The 20405-nt window shown below is 43.6% G+C and overlaps 1 protein-coding gene across 1 annotated transcript in view; it reads right to left on the bottom strand.

The window, feature by feature from the left end:
- The window catches only part of UQCC1 (ubiquinol-cytochrome c reductase complex assembly factor 1), an 89081-nt gene extending 79746 nt beyond the window's left edge, over nt 1–9335 (bottom strand). The window contains exon 1 of the mRNA XM_028499895.1: nt 9213–9335. Within this exon, the coding sequence (XP_028355696.1) occupies nt 9213–9236 (24 nt within the window). The 5' untranslated portion in view covers nt 9237–9335. The remainder of the gene's footprint in view (nt 1–9212) is intronic.
- Between the last annotated feature and the right edge of the window lie 11070 nt (nt 9336–20405).

The raw sequence follows: 20405 nt of genomic DNA, 5'->3' as shown, positions 1-20405 counted from the left end.
GATGTTCCTTTCCTAAAAATGTAAATACGTGCTAAGATGAAACTTCAGCAGATTCAGTCCCAAAGCTGGGGGGTGGGGGCGGGTAAGAGGAAATTACAAGTAGGAACAATGCAAACTTTTAGACGATTTTCTGAAGAATTTCATCATATTTTTTCCAATGTCAATAAAAATTTTCTCTGTAACATCTGACTCTACTTGGTCTCATGCCAATACTTTAAATCACTTCTTATTAGAAGAAAGTAGTAATCAGCTGCTGTTTTCTTTCCTTCTCCAATCCTACAACAATTCTTTGTCGAAATCCTTAATTGAAACTGAGGTGTAGCAGAAAGGGTATCTGAATCGCAAGCCTACCATTAAATAGCTGTGTGACCCTGAACTAGTTACTCAAAACTCTGGACCTCCATTTTCCCTTACCTAAAAGTGGGAATAATAAAAGGTACCTCACAGGAGCGTCCCAAGGACCACCTGTAAAAGCACTTCAATAACAGTAAAACACACACACAAAGGCTTCACTATTGCTATTAACAACTGTTACTGAATTATGTAAGTAACCTCCTCTTTCCCCAGCAAACTGTCAGAGCAGGAAGAACCATTTTCTTAAAATATTGCTTTGAACCTGGAATTCCCTTTCTCAAAAGCTTGCAGTGCCTCCAAGTGTCTCTGTAGTCAAACTTAAACACCCGATCTTTACCAACTGGACTCCGACCCATCAATATACTTACATACGCTGCCTTGCATTCTCCACTCAGCAGTTCCAAAACCTGACTCATACTCTCTGGTTTGAGAATTACTGCTCCTCTCCACACAAGCTAATCCCCTTGGAGTTCCTCTGGGACTCTCTTCTTCTCTCCTACCCAAAGCATGAGCTCATTTGCTTCAACCTAGACTCCAGGTTCTGGTTCTACTGATTCTACTAAGTCCTTTTTCCTTTCCACCTCTCCCAACACTTCATTTATAAATATATATCAATAAATCTGTGGAAGTACTTATCATCCTCTTATAGGTACTAATACATGAGGTCTATAACAATTAGCAAACCTCAGTTCTCCCAAGTTCAGAGAAAAATTCCAGTGGTTAAAATCATTGGTTTAACTTAGGATAGTATAAACACCATTACTCAGTGGGAACTGGTTTTTCAATCGTCCTTTTGCCTCATCAACACTTCAACCAAAATTTTAAAGATAAGTTTTATGTTTGTATTTCCTGTGCATATTGTGATTTGCAGGTGATTTTACATCGTATTTCAAAATATTCTCACAGATCAGCTCTTTTTGTGACTACACTTTAATCAGTCCACTGACCAGACTCTTTCTTCATGTGGTTTTTAAGATACATAGTATTTTCCTTTGCTCACCCATGAGCTGGAAAAGGCTTTACAGGTAGTCAATTCTCCTATTCCCCATAGTTATGTTTTACAAAGTGACCACAAACACTAAGTTAGCAAACACTGAACCATTGCTCCTAGGGGAAAAATACAGGGTTAGGTTCCTGCAAGCCTCTGGTCACAACATTTTCATCAACCAAACAATACGTGACCTTGTTTTGTGTGTCTCTGTTTAAAGACACCTTATTTAATATGTTGTTGATTCACTAACACTGAACTCACAGCCAATAGCACTAACTCGCTCCTGAACAAAACTTATGTAACACAAAAATTTTCTCCACAAGAAACATCACAGCCTTTTTGCACTTAGCAGCACTAGACAGCACTTCAGCACTACACCTGGGGGCCATTTTAAACAGGGAAATCACCAACAAAAGCACAAAAATGCAAAAAACATGACACTAAATAGACCATGAGAAGGATACTTGTTTACAGCATAATAGCTGAAACAAGAAGTCAGAGTATCACCTCAGCCAGAAATATGCATGTTGCAGTTCAAATTTTTCACCCCTCTGCACATGTCCACAAATGACTGCAAAAGCACCACGAGTATTGATTCAGGTTACAAATAAATTTTAGCAAGTATGTGAATTCACAAAAACAAGAAGGATTTGAGCAAATCAGTAAATATATTAAGGATGAGGGATCAGGTTTCTACCAGAGAAAGGAGTTAACAAATATGAAAAGGCAAAAGGATAGAATAAACCCTGTGCTATTGGGATGGATTTAGAGTAACTGGTATAAGTTTTTAATATACAGAGATAAATAAAGAAATCAACATATGTGTGTTTATGTATATGTATACACATACACATACTTCCTACTCCTGTACTGATAGGGCTTGGAAGCAATGACACCCCAGTTGCAATGAAAACATGTAGCATCCAAACTTGGTTTCTAAATAGTAGTATTCACTGAACACAACTAGTCTTCTCTGGAGAAAAGTTGACTCCTGAATGGGGTTGAAGCTCCTCAAACCTTATTCACAAAAGTCTGGAATTATTTGATCTGTCTAGCAGTTCCTTGGAAGACTCCATCCCTCTTGGAACTCCTCCAGTATGAAAATCATTTTCCCCAGGAGCTCCCCAGGAGCGTTAGTGGAAAACAAATAGAGGCAATTGTTTAACTTTGTGGCTGCCTGAGGCAGTGGATAATACTTGGGGAAAACAATAGGCTAACCAAAAAGTTTAAAAGGAAAATCAGAGGAATGAGATATGCATAGGGACCTTGAAAAGCTATGACATATTCCTGGGAATTTAAAGGCCATGCAGATGCACAGGTGTGTGTACATGCCCGGAACAGGAGACCTGAGACTGCCCTAAGCTCTCATCTCTGGTTGACCTTGAGATGCTTCGCAAGCAGGAAGTGAAGGTTAAGGCAGAACTGTCAAATGACTGGCAGAAGGATGAAGGCATGCTCCAAAATGCACACAGAGCCCCTCAACAAATACTGAGAGATTCATTGGTTCCAGGCATTTAAGGAAATCTCCATCCAATCATTACTTGACCACTAAGGTAACTGGGCAGAGACCACATGACAAAGAATACAGACTTTACAGAATTAATTCAGAAAAGTCACTAAACAGAAAAATAACAATAAACTCTGGGAAAAGAAAGTCCTGATTTCCAGAGGTGCCACATTATATTATTTAAAATGTTTAGTTTTCAACAAAAACTTATGAAACATGTAAAAAAACAAAAAAAGCACGGTCAATACGAGGGAAAATTTAAAAATCAATAGAAACTGTCCCTGAGGAAGCCCAGACATTAGACAAACCAAAGACTTTGAACCAGCTATTTAAAAATTTTAAGATCTAAAGGAAACCATGATTAAAGAACTAAAGCAAAGTATGAGAATGGTATCTCACCAAATAAACAATATCAATAAACAAAGAAATTTTACAAAAAGCCAAACAAAAATTCTGGAGTTGAAAAGAACAATAAGGGACTTCCCTGGTGGTGCAGTGGATAGGCCTCTGTACTCCCAATGCAGGGGGCCTGGGTTTGATCCTTGGTCTGAGAACTAGATCCCACATGCATGCTGCAAGTAAGAGTACACATGCCACAACTGAGGAGCCCGCAGGCCTCAACTAAGGAGCCTGCGAGCCGCAACTAAAGAGCCTGTGAGCTGCAACTAAGGAGCCCATCTGCCACAACTAAGACCCGGTGCAAGCAAATAAATAAATAAATATTTTTAAAAAAAAAATTTTTTTAAAAAGAACAATAAATAAAATTAACATTTCACTAGAGAAGTTTAACAGCAGATTTGAGCAAAAGAAAGAATCAGTGACCTTGAAGATAGATCAATTGAGATTATCCAGCCCAATGAACACAAAGAAAAAAAAAATGAAGAAAATTTAATGGAGTCTCAGAGACCTACCAGCAAACCAGTATCTACACCATCAAACATACCAACATATGTATAATGGGAGTCTCAGACGGAAAGGAGAGAAATAAGGAACAGAAAAAATATGTGAAAAAATACTTGCAGATGGGACTTCCCTGGGGGTGCAGTGGTTAAGAATCCACCTGCCAATGCAGGGGACACGGTTTCGATCCCTGGTCTGGGAAGATCCCACACTCCATATGCCACAGAGCAACTAAGTCCATGCGCCACAACTACTGAGCCCGCGTGCCACAACTACTGAAGCCCACATGCCTAGAGCCCATGCTCTGCAACAAGAGAAACCACCACAATGAGAAGCCCGCACACCGCAACAAAGAGTAGCCCCTGCTTGCTACAACTAGAGAAAAGCCTGTGCGCAGCAACATAGACCCAATGCAGCCAAAAATAAATAAATAAATTTTTTAAAAAGACTTTAAAAATGGTCCACATCAAAAAAAATCTTTAAAAAAAAAAAACTACAATGAGATTATCCTCTCACACCCATTAAGATGGCCACTATAAAAAAAAGAAAAGAAAATAAGTGTTGGAGAAGATGTGGAGAAATTGAAACCCTTGTTCTTTGCTGGCAGAAATGTAAAATGGTGCAGCTGCTATGGAAAACAGAATGGCGATTGCTCAAAAAATTAAACACAGAATTACAATATGATCCAACAATTCTACTTCTGAGCACATACCCAAAAGAAGTAACAACAGGGACTAGAACAAATATTTGTACACGCATGTTCATGGCAGCACTATTTGGCAATAGCCAAAAGGTGGAAGCAACCAAAGTGCCCATCAACAGATGAATGGATAAATGAAATGTAGTATATGCATACAACAGAATATTATTCAGCCTTAAAAAAAGGAAATTCTGTCATGCTACAACATGGATGAACTTTGAGGACATTATGTTAAGTGAAATAAGCCAGTCACAAAAGAACAAACACTGTATGATTCCACTTATATGAGGTACCTAGAGTAGTCAAAATCATAAAGACAGAAAGAATGGTGGTTGCCCAGGGCTGGGTAGAGTGGGGCATAGGGATTTATCTTTTAATAGGTACAGAGTTTCAATTTTTGAAGATGAAAAGAGTTTTCTGGATGATGGTGGTGATGGCAGCACAACAATGTGAATGTACTTAATACCACTGAACTGTACACTTAAAATTGGTTGAAATGGTAAATTATGTTATGCGTATTCTACTACAATTTTTTTTAAACTCCAGTGTGGCTTTCTGCAATTTATACTACTATCAAAGAAAAGTAAAAATTATTACCAATGTCAAAATAACTCATAAAACCATAAAAAAGTCCCAGAGCACTGCTCAAATGTCCGGTTCCTCTGCTAGATCTACTCAGCAATAGCAGTGTTTCAGTTTACTCCTCCTTCCCAAACCCATCCTTGGAGAAGGGTAAAAACTGGTCAAAAAGACAGAATGAGGAAAAAGTAAGGGGAGACTAATGAGAATGTTTCAGGAATACTACTTCTCGGTGGTTCAATTTTCTTGTCTGCAAAATGGGGGAATAATAGTGCCTACCTTTTCAAAGGGCTGTAGTAAGGATTTAGCAAGTTCACACACATAAAGTATTTTAGAGTGCTTACCACATGGTAAGTGCCCTATAAATGTTACCTATCAATATTATTGCTTGAGGAATCTCAACATTTTTGTTTCAACTACAACTTATATTTCAGCTCTCTCCCCTGAACACCAAATATCCAGCTGCAAAAAAAACCCACCAACAACAGAAAAACACCAAACAAACAAAAAAACTCCAAAAACTCCAGCTAGATTTTCTCAGTGAAGAACACTGCTATTAACTCAGTCATCCTAGGCTGACCTGGGACAAGCTGTTAGACTCTTCCCTCTTCCTCATCCTTAACATCTAATCTCTCATCAAGCTCTGTAGACTATTTCCACAATACCTCTTGCAACCATCCCTTCTTCTTTAACCACACTGTCCATCTCCCACTTAGTACAGGCCTTCATCACTTCTTCCAGGATTACTTTAGTTTCTGACTGGCCTTGGGGACTCTAATCTCAGCCCTCTCTGACTGATCCATCTGTTACATCCACCCCTGTTACAGGGATCTATTAAAACAAAAATCTATGTGTTTTGTTTACTATGTTGACTTTTTTTTTTTATACTTTTGAATTAAAAATTTTAAATTTCAATTTAAAAATGAGAGAAGGAACAAAGTGTTCCCTGATCAATGGTGGCTGGAAGCAGGGAGAGCAATACAAGGATTGCAAAAGGGTGCAAAGAAATTTTAGGGAGTGACAGATATGTTCCTTATTTTTATTATGATTATGATTTTTCGGGTGTATACCTGTGTCAAAACTTATCAAATTATACAATTAAATAAGTGTGAGTTACTGTATGTCAATTATTCCTCAATTTTAAGAATTTAAATAAGAAAATAAACAAGAGTAAATGCATCAAAAAAAACCTTTAAAAATAAATCTTCCCTTCGTTTAAAATACTTCAAACGCTGCCCTCTGCCTCAAAATAAATCTCCAACCCCTAACTATGACATGCAAGGCAAACGTCTCCTCTACTGCCATTTCCCCACAAGTGCCCCTGAGTCCAGCCAGAGAGATTTACTTAGAGCGCCTTTGTTGTCTAGCATAGTAGCATAAGCTAATGTTTCTCCTCCATTTCCATCTAATGCTCCCAATGCTTGTCCTCAGGCTGGGTTAGGTGCCTTTCTACTCTGCTACCATAGCACCTAGTTAAGACTTCTATCATAGCATTTCAAGAATTGTTATCAGTAGTTTTCTTTTCTGTCTCTGCTATTAGATTATAAACATGAAAATAAGTTCTATGTTTTTCATCCTCAGTCCCTTGGAGAGTTCCTAGAATGCAGTAAACACTCAAAATAGTCGCTGAATTAAAAGGGAAAAAAGCATTTAAAATGTCACTTGTATCAACTGATTCTATGATCAACCCTATCAAACTTATCCTTAAGAAAATGTGAGGCTCAGAGAAGTTAGGTGATTTGCTCAAGGCTATGCCCATAGTAAGTAATGGGGCCAAGCTTTCAAACAAGGCTCTTCCGACTCCTAAACAGGTGCATTTTCCTGTATTTGTGAATTCCTCACAGTGCCTAACCCTAATGCCTCTTCAGCATAGGTGATCAATAAATATCTGCTTCTTCCATGTTTACTCTAACCCTCTAGTCCTAAGGGAGTTTCTGTTGCTTTGTCACACATTACAACATATGATAAGAAGACTTCAAAGAATTACAGTATACAGTATAAAGTGAAAGTGACTTTCCTTACCTAATCTTGCTTTTTACCTAAAAAGATGAATAGAAAGCGATAAATGGGGGGTAGAAAAAGATTCAACTAATAGAAGGCAGTTAGAAAGGTGGTTTCACTGGATGCTACCAACTAAGAAGAAATGACCCTGTAACCATCCACATGCTCAGCGGCATGCTCAGCTGGGGCAGCCACTAACTTCCAAGTCAAGTCAAGGTATTCATTTCAGATCTACAGCCCAATAAAATTCTCATCTTTCCCCCCCAAAATATCTATCTTAAAAACACCTAGGATGGGACTTCCCTGGTAGTACAGTGGTTAAGAATCTGCCTGCCAATGCAGGGGACATGGGTTCGATCCCTGGTCTGGGAAGATCCCACATGCCGCAGAGCAACTAAGCCTGTGCACCACAACCACAGAGCCTGTGCTCTAGAGCCCACGAGCCACAACTACTGAGCCCACGTGCCACAACTACTGAAGTGCGAGCGCCTAGAGCCTGTGCTCAGCAACAAGAGAAGCCACTGTAGTGATAAGGCTGTGCATCACAACGAAGAGTAGCCCCTGCTCACAACTAGAGAAAGCCCGCACGCAGCAACAAAGACCCAACACAGTCAAAAATAAATAAATTAATTTAAAAAAAACAAACAAACATACACCTAGGACGGGGACTTCCCTGGTGGTCCAGTGGTTAAGAATTCACCTTCCAACGCAGGGGACACGGGTTCAATTCCTGGTCGAGGAACTAAGATCCCACACGCAGCAGGGCAACTAAGCCCATGCACCACAGCTACTGAGTATGCGAGCCACAGCTAGAGAGAAGCCTGCGCAGCACCGCAACTAAGACCCAACACAGCCAAAATAATAATAATAATAATAATAATAAATAAATATTTTTTAAAATAACAAAACACTTAGGAGGGAATTCCCTGGTGGTCCAGTGGTTAGGACTCTGCACTTCCACTGCCAGGGGCCTGGGTTCGATTCCTGGTCAGGGAACTAAGATCCCACAAGCCGTGCACCATGGCCAGAAAAAACCACTTAGGACATCCTAGTTGCCATTTCCTCAGCAGTCCTCAGATCTGAATCAGTTCCTGCCCTGGCATCAACAATTACTTCACCAAGTGACTTTCTGTAGGTTACAGGAGCTACTCTTCCAAAAAAATTTTACTACGCAACAATAGAGGGCACTGCACTTTGCTAGGCTGACAAGGAATACAAGAAGTAAAATCACAGGCCGCGTATGCCACATATAAAAAGTTTAGACACAAATATTTCTAATATCAGAACTCAAAAGAAAGCTAGAGGCAGGAATATAGTGTCTGCTATGAAAAAACAATCTCCTTGACCCAGTTTTTGAAAGACTTGATAAAATTATAAACTCTACTATCCCTCCATGATTAGGACCCAAGCTCTGTATCCTCCTAACTCTTGTTCTCTTTAATTTCTATAAGCCAGAGTCGGCTAGAAGTTCAGGACTGAATCACAAGAGGTGCAGCAGCTTCCCATATGGGTGTTAATTAGTCGAGTAGTTCTTCGTCACTTATTTCATTCCTTCAACAAATCTTTACTGAACACCTATGATGTGCCAGACACTGTGCTAGGCAGAGTGAAAACGACAGATAAGACCCCAGTTCTCGTGCAGCTTTCACTCTAATAGCCTATAAGAGTATTCCACTTAACTATAGAGTTAATAATTGATCTACTGATCTCTAAAACAAACCCAAAGAACCTCAGAATCCCAAAGACTTGCAGATTTACGTCCTCACTTTGCCCATGGGGACTCTGAAGCCCAAAAGTGACTTGCCCAAGGTCACCCTGAGCATTAGTGACGGAACAGGAACTAGAAACCGGGTCTCCTGAAACTACAATCAGTGCCCCACGCGCTGCCTCTCTCCCTGAGGGGAAAGAGTCACAGGTGGTGACCAAGGAAAAGCAAGCTTCGTCAAATTTATATCTGACGTCAGTCTCACGCCTTCTCCAAAGAGGGGGAAGCCACGGCCAAACCGAGGGTCGAGGGAGGTTGGAAGCTGCCTCAGTTTCCCCGCAGAGATGCGGCCGCGCAGCCTCGCTACCGCACAGGCTCCGCTCCTGCACTTCCGTCCAGTTGCTCCCGCCCCACCCTCTCCGACTCCAACCCGCAGGCCCAGTGGGCGACAGCACAAAATTACTCCTTCACTCACAAGGACTCGCACCAGCAACGCCATGTTTCCCGACAACCATTTCCGGGTGAAAGGTGGGCTTCCGGAGTCCCCGCTGCCACCCGCCCCCCAACTAGGTCGTCTTTTCGCCGGCGGATGCCCGGCAACGGCAGCGCAGGCGCACAGAGGTCGCTGCGCACATGAGCGCGCGCTTCCGCCGCTGTGCGCGAGGAGGCAGGGCCTGGGGCGCGGACGGACGGTCGGGACGCGCGTGCGCCTCCCGCTCTCTCTAGTCTCCGACAGACACGTCACAGAGGCTCAAGTCATCGCAACACCTGTCCTCTTTGACCTCTGCCTCGGGCTTTTCATAGCTCTTTCATTAACCCACCTCACCCAGCCTCACTCTTTAGCACCACCTTGTCGGAGTCCCTCTTTCCCAGACTCTGTCCCCACAAAGATTCCCCCCTTTTTACCGATGGTTGAAAAGAACAGAATCCTGGGAGAATCCTAGCACTTCAGGACTCCCTAAGGGACTTCCCTGGTGGGGCAGTGGTTGAGAACCCTCCTGCCAATGCAGGGGACGCAAGTTCGAGCCCTGGTCCTGGAAGATCCCACATGCCGCGGAGCAACTAAGCCCGTGCGCCACAACTACTGAGCCTGGAGCCATAATTACTGAGTCCACGCACCTAGAGCCCGTGCTCCACAACAAGAGAAGCCACTGCAATGCGAAGCCCATGCACCGCAATGAAGAGCAGCCCCTGCTCGCCGCAACTAGAGAAAGCCCGCGCGCAGCAATGAAGACGCAACCCAGCCAATTACTGAAGAAGAAAAAAAAAAAAGGACTCTCTAAAACGAGCCTGAGAAAGAGTAGGAGGAGGAACACAGGGCATGGCTGAGTCCTGAAATTCAGGGGAAGAGGGTGGTCACATGCTGAAGGAACTTTAGGGGTTTCTGGTTGGTTGGTTGTGATTGGGAGCATCTTTGAGTATTGATAGGAAATTATTATAAAGATGAAGATACAGAAGAAAGAATCAAGGACGCAAAGAGTTTCCACAGGAGGTTGGGAGAGAATGGCCTTGGCTAGAGACCTCTTGCATTCATTGTATCCGGAGAACAGTAGAGGAGAGAAGGTGTCAGTGCTCCTGGGGTGACGGGGAGCAGAAGGGCAGGGTGCTGAAGGACTCCCTTCCCTTTCATTCAGTCAACATAGACCCACTGAATGGTCACTATGTGCTGGACACAAGACAGGTGTGGATACTGGCTTCCTAGAGCTCATAGACCTGGGGGTGGGGGGGAGAGGCTGGAGGTGCTGTGTCACAAAAGTCTAGTAAGCCGATGAAAACAATAAAATAGTTAAAAATTGTGGTAAGTGCTATGAAGAGAACAACAAAGAGCTAAACTAGAGAATAACATGCGGGGACTTCCCTGGTGGCACAGTGGATAGGACCCTGCCCTCCCAATGCAGGGGGCCCAGGTTCGATCCCTGGTCAGGGAACTAGATCCCACATGCATGCCGCAACTAAGAGTTCACATGCCACAACTAAGGAGCCCGACTGCAGCAACTAAGACCCAGCACAACCAAATTAAAAGTAACAATAATATTAACATGGGAAGGAAACTACCCTTTAGAAACTACCCTTTAGAAACTACCCTTTAGATGCAACTACTGAAGCCTACGCACCTAGAGACCATGCTCTGCAACAAGAGAAGCCACTGCAATGAGAAGCCCGTGCACCGCGACAAAGAGTAGTCCCCGCACGCTGCAACTAGAGAAAGCCCGCGCACAGCAACAAAGACCCAATGCAGCCAAAAATAAATAAATAAATAAATTTATTTTTTAAAAAGGGGGGGGCACTTCCCTTCCTACAGCTACTGAGCCTGTGCTCTAGAGCCCGCGAGCCACAACTACTGAGGCTGTGTGCCGCAACTACTGAAGCCTGTGCGCCTAGAGCCCATGCTCCGCAACAAGAGAAGCCACCACAACAAGATGCCCGCGTACCACAACCAAGAGTAGCCCCTGCTCACCACAACTGGAGAAAGCCCGCGGGCAGCAATGAAGACCCAATGCAGCCAAAAATAAATAAATAATTTTTTTAACTACCTATCTATAAAAAAGGGGGAGGCGGCTTCCCTGGTAGCGCAGTGGTTGAGAGTCCGCCTGCCGATGCAGGAGACACGGGTTCGTGCCCCGGTCTGGGAAGATCCCACATGCCACGGAGCGGCTAGGCCCGTGAGCCACGGCCGCTGAGCCTGCGCGTCCGGAGCCTGTGCTCCGCAACGGGAGAGGCCACAACAGTGAGAGGCCCGCGTACCGAAAAAAAAAAAAAAAGGGGGGGGGGTGGTGTAAGAGCAATATTCTTGTTAATCAGATTCAAGAAGCAAATGTGATACAAAAACTGTGCAAATTTAAGACCAAGTAAATAATTCACACAAGATATGGTGAACTAAGATGTTGGGGACAAGAGAAAAGATTGATATTTAATTTCCTTTCTGATGGCTTCTATTCTCTCTGTTAACTTGGCAGGGAAGTTTTTCTACTCAGAGGAAGGCAGATGGTATGAGATTATAGTTTAGAAGAAGGAGAAATTTTAAAGTTTAACAGAGAATGAAAGAAAAACGGGCCAGTGAAATATGGAGAATCTAGTTGAAGCCGGTAACTCTCCACTTTACAAATTTTAATTTATTAATTAATTTTAAATTAAAATGATTTATGATTACACTGTATTTTCTAAAAATTAGCATGTTACAGATAAAGCTAAAGTCCCTTTTTACCATCACCTTGAATCCCAACCTTCCACCCTCTCTAAAATTGAATTTCCTTTCAGATTTTTTTTTTTTTTTTTTTTTTTTTTTTGTGGTATGCGGGCCTCCCTCTGTTGTGGCCTCTCCCGTTGCGGAGAACAGGCTCCGGACGCGCAGGCTCAGCGGCCATGGCTCACGGGCCCAGCCGCTCCGCGGCATGTGGGATTCTTCCGGACCGGGGCGCGAACCCGGTTCCCCTGCATCGGCAGGCGGACGCGCAACCGCTGCGCCACCAGGGAAGCCCCTCAGATCTTTTTTTAATGCTTTCACGTACATATACATGTTCCCTTAGAATATATGTCTTTCTGGTTGGTGTGGTTTTCTTTTTTCTCCTTTTTTTTTTTTTAACTTAATTGACAGCATAGTTTTTTTTGTGTTTTTTTGTTTGTTGGTTTTCGGTTTTTTTTGCGGTACGCGGGCCTCTCACTGCCGCGGCCTCTCCTGTTGCGGAGCACAGGCTCCGGACGCGCAGGCTCAGCGGCCATGGCTCACAGGCCCAGCCGCTCCGCGGCATGTGGGATCCTCCCGGACCGGGGCACGAACCCGTGTCCCCTGCCTCGGCAGGCGGATTCTCAACCACTGCGCCACCAGGGAAGCCTGACAGCATAGTTTTGTTTTAGTTTGCTGCTTCCTTCTTTTTACTAGTTTCTTTTTAAAATTCTATATATGTTGCTCTATACAGATCCAGTTCATTTCCTTTTAACAGCTGTTCTATCATATGATATATATGGCGTATAGTTTGTTTCTTTTTGTTTTTCTTATGACCAATGTTTCCATGAATATTCTTATACACTTAAGAGCAAAAATTTTAATGGCATCAATCAATTTCTGTGTGATTTTTCTTCAAAATCATTAGCTAGCTTGGGATTAGCAGAGGAGAGAGTTGATAGCTGGAGTCAATAAAGGATTGTTTTTCCAGGCCGTGGAATAGATGTCATCAGTGCAAAGAGGGTGATGATATTGTCAAGAAAAAGGTTCAAAGGCATTCCCTGGCAGTCCAGTGGTTAGGACTTGGTGCTTTCACTGCCGGGGGTCTGGGTTCAATCCCTGGTTGGGGAACTAAGATCCTGCAAGCCATGTGGTGCAGCCAAAAAAAAAAAAAAAAAAAAGAAATGTGAATGAAATGAGAGTGACCCATGTAAATATCTTGGAAAAGAGCATGCTGGGCAGAGAGAGAACACAAGTGCAATGGTCCCAACATGAGAGAATGATTGGTGTTTCCAAGGAAGAGAAAGGAGGTTATCAAGGTCTGGAGCCAAATGAATAAGGAAGAGTATGGTAAGAGATGAGGTTGACAAGGTGGCCCTAGAGGCCAGATCATGGGGGAGCTTGTTGGCCATGGTAAAGACTTTGGATCCTATTCTAAGTATGTGCTAGTGTAGCTGTAGAAAATCACTGGAAGGAAACACAAGAAACTGGTAATTGTGGTTATGGCGGTTGATTCTGAAGAAGAGGGCTGGGAGACTAGGAGGTTAGGTCTAGAAAGGAGACATATTTTTTTCACTGTATATCCTTTTGCGTTGTTTGGAGTTTGTACTGTATCTATATAATTACCTTTAAAATTGAAAGAAAAGGGAATTCCCTGGTAGTCCAATGGTTAGGACTCTGAGCTTCCACTGCCAGGGGCCCAGGTTTGATCCCTGGTCCGTGAACTAAGATCTTGCAAGCAGTGCAGTGCAGCTGAAAAAAATAATAATAATAAAATAAAATAAAAATGAAAGAAAAATATCCATATCACTCTCAAAACCTTATTCTGAAAAAAAAATTTACTCATTGGTTTTATGGAAAATACAAAGAAGTAGAACTTGGTCCTTGCCCTCAGGCATATTACAGTTGTGGAGGTATAATACATATTCACAAAAATTTTAAAAGACAATGCAAAAGAATGAAGTTGGACTCCTATTTCACACCATACGGACAATTAACTCAAAATGGATCATAGATCTGAATATAAGAGCTAAACTATAAAGCTCTTAGAAGAAAACATAAGAGTAAATCTTTGTGACCTTGTTTTAGGCAAAGCCTTCTTAGATAAAACATCGAAAGTACAAATAACAAAAGAAAAAAATAGATAAATTAGACTACATGAAAATTTAAACTTTTATGTTGCAAAAGATACCATCAAGAAAGTGAAAATGTTTAGAATGGGAGAAAATATTTGTAAATCGCATATCTGATAAGGGACTTGTATCCAGAATATCCAAAGAAGTCTACAACTCAGTAATAAAAAAATAAGCACCCGGTCAAAAATGGGCAAAGGGGCTTCCCTGGTGGCGCAGTGGTTGAGAGTCCGCCTGCCGATGCAGGGGACACGGGTTCGTGCCCCGGTCCGGGAAGATCCCACATGCCGCGGAGCGGCTGGGCCCGTGAGCCATGGCTGCTGAGCCTGCGCGTCCGGAGCCTGTGCTCCGCAACGGGAGAGGCCACAACAGTGAGAGGCCCGCGTACCACAAAAAAAAAAAAAAAAAAAAAATGGGCAAAGGATTTGAATAGACGTCTCTCCAAAGAAGATATACAAATGGTCAAGAGCTAATGAAAAGATGATCAACATTATTAGTCATTAGGGAAAGACACACATACACACACACACACACACACACATACACACAATGAGATGCCACTTCACATGCCCACTAGATGGCTATAATCAAGCAGACATGTAATACAAAGTGCTGACAAGGATGTGGAAAAACTGGATCCCTCATACACTAATGTATGTATGATGTTTGGAAAACAGTCTGGTTGTTCCTAAAAATGATAATTACCTTATGTTACCCTTTGGCCCAGTGACTCCATTCCTAGGTATATATTTAAGAGAAATTAAAACATATGCCCACACAAAAAATTGTATATGGTTGTTCATCACAACATTATTCATAATAGCCAAAAACAACCTAAATATCCTTCAACTGATGAAATGGATAAATAAAATGATATATCCAGAAAATAGGTTATTTCTCAGCAATAACGAGGAATGAACTACTGATACACTACAATATGGCTGACCCTTGAAAACATTATGCTAAGTGAAAGAATTCAATCGCAAAAGGCTACATACACTATGAGTATGATTCCATTTCTATGAAGTGTCCAGCCGCCCATTCCCATGGCCAATTCCTGAACCTCATCACCAGAATTGTTTTAATTATGAAAATTTTAATTTATGCCATTCTGGGTTCTCACCGTCCTTTTTTTTTTTTTTTGCCACACCATGCGGCTTGCAGGATCTTAGTTCCCCGACCAAGGATCGAACCTGTGCCCCATGCAGTGGAAGCACGGAGCCCTAACCACTGGACAGCCAGGGAATTCCCTCATCATCCTACTCTTTAAGTGTCCATTCATTCCTAGTACACTTGTCATTTCTACCCCATTGAGACCTCCAGGCTTTTTATCTCTTCTCTTTACACAGTAGTCTGTCAACCTTCTCATCTCTCTCCTATCTAGCTCAGATCATACAGTCTGTCACTTTAATTGCTTATCTCTTGCAATATAACTCCCTTGCTCAAATGTCTTTCTATCCCTGCCCCCCCACCTACAGAGACACCATGCCTGCATCTAGGTTATTGAGTACTATTGGAGAAAATCATGCAAGGAACATATTGGTACCATCAAATATGGATACCAACCTTTATTACGCTCAACTCTGCCCCCCTTCTCCAAAACTACTGTTTATAACTGTATTAGATTCCTAGGACTTCCATAACAACAAAAACAACAACAAAGCCAGGTGGCGTAAAACAATGGAAATGTACTGTCTCACAGTTCTGGAGATAAGAAGTCCAAAATCAAGGTGTTGACAAGGATCATGCTCTATCTGAAGGCTCTAGGGGAGGAGGATCTTTCCTTGTCTCTTCCTAGCTTCTGGTCATTGCCAGGAATCCTTGCTGTTCCTTGATTTTTTTAACTCCAGTCTCTGCCTCTGTCATCACATGGACTTCTCCTTTTGTGCCTGTCTCTGTGTCTCTTCTCATCTTATAAGGACTCCACTCATACTGGATTAGGTCCCACCCTGACGACCTTATCTTAACTTGATTACATCTGTGAAGATCCTTTTTCCAGATAAGGTTATATTCATAGGTTAGGGGCAGGGGGGTTGGGCTTTAACATATTCGTTTGAGGGACACAATTTAACCCATAACAGGAACCTGTTCCACGTTCCTTGACTCTGACCCCTTCTTACTGTCTCTGAACAGATAGCCTCACCTCCTGCTTCACAGAGAAAAAAGAAATTAGAAGCCATCAGAGGAAACTCAACTTCTCACCACCAAACTAACAAACCTGCTTGTATAGCATGCATGTATCCTTTCTTCTTTATATCATTTCAATGGAAGAATTGCTGTTTTTCTTAGTTAAAGCTAATCTTGTAAGAGTTCTTTAAACTTGACATGTCCAAAACTGACATCATCATCTTCCTCTCAAAATCTGTCCTCCTTCTGTGTTCTCTCTTTTCATTGTTGTTGAATGGCACACCGTCCACCCAGTTGCTCAAGCAAAAAAGCCACAGGATTCACCCTTGACTCTACTTCTCTCTTATTCTCTCCATCCCAACATTCCCCAAGTCCTGCTAAGAGAGCAGAACCACAGTTTCTTTGGGTTTGTACAGTACATGTCTATTAATAAAGCCCACACTTGTATTTGCACTTAGGCACCCACATTATATTCAGTTGATTCTACTGAGTTCACAGCCACCTACAACACTATCTCTTTCCCATCTGAAGTTGTGAAATCACACTTCATATCTTGTACTTGTATGGTTGGTTTCATGCATTCTGATGACTTTCCCCCCGTTTTATTTCATTTCCTTTGATTCAGTCTATTATCTTACCATCTTAGTATCCTTTGGGATCTTTATTTTCTCTTTCATTCATGCAAGGAACTTGAAGGCATGATCATTGCAAGATAAGAGACTTCATGTAAAGTGCTAAGCACAGTACCTGGCACATAATAAGCCCTCAATAAACACTGTAGTTTTTATTATTACCCCAACATTCAGAACAGTATTGGGCCATAGAAGACCCTCAATAAATATTTACTGGTTAATAAATGAATAGATGGATCAAAGATGGATGGAATGAATGAATATCCCCTTTCCTGCATCCCAGGTCCATTAAATTTGATATTATTATCCATCTTTTACAGTTAGAGAAACTAGAAAGGTTAAGTAACTTGCTCAGTCACTCAGCTGGAAAGTCGTGGAACTAGAACTGGAAACCAGATCTGCTTGACTCCTAAGCATATATGACTATTCTGCTTGACTCTGCTTCCTCACGTTATATTCAGATCAAAAGAACTAATAGTGAAGTCAGAGGCTTCCCAACGGTATGTGTTCCAAGCCCTAGAACAGCTGATTGTGGCCAGCTTGTGGCCCTGGGACACGGGGATGTGGAAGAGGCCAAGAGATGGCATCAGAGCTTTGGGGGCCTCACTTCTTTCCTCTGCTGTGGACCTCCCATTTTCCCTGCCCTAAACTATATGCTTAGCTGTATCTCCCTAGGAACTAACAATATTCTGTGTCCCCAAGGAGATACTTTAAGACCAGGGTGCCAAGACCCGGGAAGATAATTCTACTACTTGCCAAGACTGGGGTCAGTGGAATTGGGGGTCCAGAAAAGTGGCAAGAATGGTACAAAGAATACAGAGACCTGCAGGAGACCTGCAGTTACCTCTCTGGATGTTAGCTTCTCATCTGTAAAAATAGGGAAGCAGAGGGTAATTTCCTTGCCCTGCCTGCTTCACAAGAGTGAGGCACAATAATGATAACAGCTAACATTTGTTGAGTGCCACCTCTGTGCCAGCTACTGTGTTGAGTGTCTTTCGTATCCTCACAGTTAGCCTTATGAAATAGGTACATCGTTTACCCTTCCCCCCTCCTTTTTTTTTTCACAAATGAGGAAATCAAGGTTCATGGAATTAGGCGACTTGCCCAAGGCCTCTAACTCTAAGTGACAAATCTTGAAATTTGAAACTGGGCTGCCTTTTGAGCCCAGCAGAGCTGTGAGACCACAGCTGAGAGAGTGTTTGTGAACTCTAAAGAACGATATAAGCCTTGAACCTTTTGGCGCAAGAATGCCCTGTACAAGTATGCAGCCTGTTATGATTGGGACTGGAGGTGGGTGCCTGGTGGGGATAATTTTCCAAGGAGGCAGTTGAACAGATCAGATGGTTAGGATGGAAGGGCTGTTCCCACCCACAACGATCTGATTGGCTCCCAACAGTCTGGGTGGGAAAGGGGGTCAGGTACGGAGTTTGAGTGGTTCTCTTGCAAAAGAGTGTTCTAGGACAGGTGGAGGTGGGAGAGGAAGCTCCTTGGGTATCAAGCTGGAGCCACAACATTCAATTCAATGCCTGGGCCTCAGCAGGAAGAGCACCGTGGCTGAGAGTCCTTGAAGCTCTGTGATAGGGATAAGGCAGGGAGAGCTCCAATCTGTCAGACTTTCCAAGAAACTAGGGACATACAGCCCAGGAAATCAGTACATGTAGGAGCCTGCCCCACCTGTGACCCCTTGGTCCCCTGCCTCTCTGCCCTTGGGTCTCCAGCCACCCTGCTTCTACACTGCTCTCCCTGTGTCCACAGCCCACTGCTTGGCCTCCCCGGGCACCTCCCTTCCAGGCTCACTCTCCTCTCACATACACCAGAACTCTGTCTGCCGTGCAGCTCCTTTGTTTACTTCCAGAGCTTGTGGGCCTGCCCCCGGCCAAACACAACGAAACTCGGCCAGGGAGGGCTAGGCTCCAGGCTCAGGCTGGCCCCTCAGGGACAGGGAATGGCCTCCAAGCCAGGGAGGTAGCTCGAAGGTATTCTGCCCCCCACCCTGGGCTCTTGCTTCAGGTCCTGACAACCCAGGTTTCAGGCCTAGAGGGAAGAAGCACAGGATCTGCCCAGAGCTGGGCAAGGATCCTTACTGTTGAAACAGCTTTGGCTAGGAGCCCTGGGAATCGAAGACCCAGCTGGAGAGAGATGGGGGAAATTTTGAGGCCCCCTGGGTGGGAAGCTGAGGCCTAGGCTCTCTTCTGCTGGCCCTCCCTTTCTTCAGCCAGGCAGAACCTGGTCCCGAGCCCTTGGAACAAGGACTCAGGTGCCCAAATTTCCTTACCAGAAGGCTGTAATCCCCTCCCAAGAGTTCATGCCTCTCTCTTCCCCATAGGTTCTAGTGGAAAAGGGAAGTGGGCATTTAGTCTGGGCCAAGCCCCAAGCAGGAATGTGTCTGGCATTGGTCCGTCTAAGGTCAGTAAGGTCAGTGGGGAGGTTACTAATGTATAATTATGTATTTATATACGGTATAATATAAAGGGGAGGCGCTCCAGTTGTTTCTAGAGCTGCGGTGAAAGGGTGGAATGTGTGCCAAACTGGAGGGTAGCAGGTAAGATAAGATCACAGGTAAGATCATGTGAGGAACAGTGGTCAGTGACAGAAAAGAGATGCCCCAATAGGGGAAGAGGAGATCGTGGCAGCCCACGTTCCCCAGTGAGAGGTGGAGGGCCCTTTAAATGGTGACCAGTTGATTCTGTGAGTACGATATGGGGATGAGAGGGGACAGAGCAGACATTGGTGAATCAAATCGGGATGACTTTAGAGGAAATGAAATCCCCAATTTACCTCCCATTTAAGGGATCCATTTTGGAGACAACAAACTTGACTAAGGAATGTCAGAAAGGAAACCTAACTCTGTTGCTATGCCTCAGTGGAATAGATGGAGCTCTGGAAGAAAACCAGGAATGGGGTTAGAGGTAGCACTGGCCCTGCTCAGCCTGTGCTCTCTATCGCATTCTGCTTCAGGCAGCCCGCCTCCCCTCTCTGGGTCAGTCATTCTTTGGAGGGTCACTGGGTCCCCTGGGGTAAATAAGAAATCTGCCACAGTTTTAGGCATGGTTTTCTTTTTTATCTCATCAATGTACATTTTAATCTAACAGTCTAAGAGCCTCACACTCCTCACCCCTGCCAAACCCGCTCCCCCTCTTTCCCACCCCTGCCCAATCAGCATCCATCTGCGCCAGGGGCAGAAAGTCACCAAGCAGAATGGTAATTCACGGAGGAGGTGGCACCTGTGCCTCTCCCAAGGAGAGCCCTCCCTGGAGAGTCCAGAGGTCAAGAAGGTCCAGGTAAGGAGAGGTGGTGGGCTGAGTCTCATTGGAAAACAAGGCCTCCTGGGTCTCAGTCCCATTCAGAGTCTGTCTCCCTGGGCCTGTCCCTGCCAGTCAGAGCAGCAGAAGGGCAGAAATCCTCAGACAGGGGGACTTGTGGATAGAAAGAGTCCTTCAGCCCAATTCCCACTCTGAGAGTGAACAAGGCTGTTGAAATCCCCTTTCACGCAGGCTGTGTAGATGCTCCTGGCTGTAGCTTCCTGACCCCTCTGTGATTCCAGGAGTGCATGGAGGGGCTCTTGTGACCAGCATCCTGGGATGTACCACCCAGGAAGACAGAGGCCAGTGCTG

Source organism: Physeter macrocephalus, chromosome 14 (assembly GCF_002837175.3).
Source record: "Physeter macrocephalus isolate SW-GA chromosome 14, ASM283717v5, whole genome shotgun sequence".
Taxonomy (NCBI): domain Eukaryota; kingdom Metazoa; phylum Chordata; class Mammalia; order Artiodactyla; family Physeteridae; genus Physeter; species Physeter macrocephalus.
The sequence above is the reverse complement of the archived record's forward strand: the minus strand, read 5'-3'. Positions and strand labels throughout refer to the sequence as shown.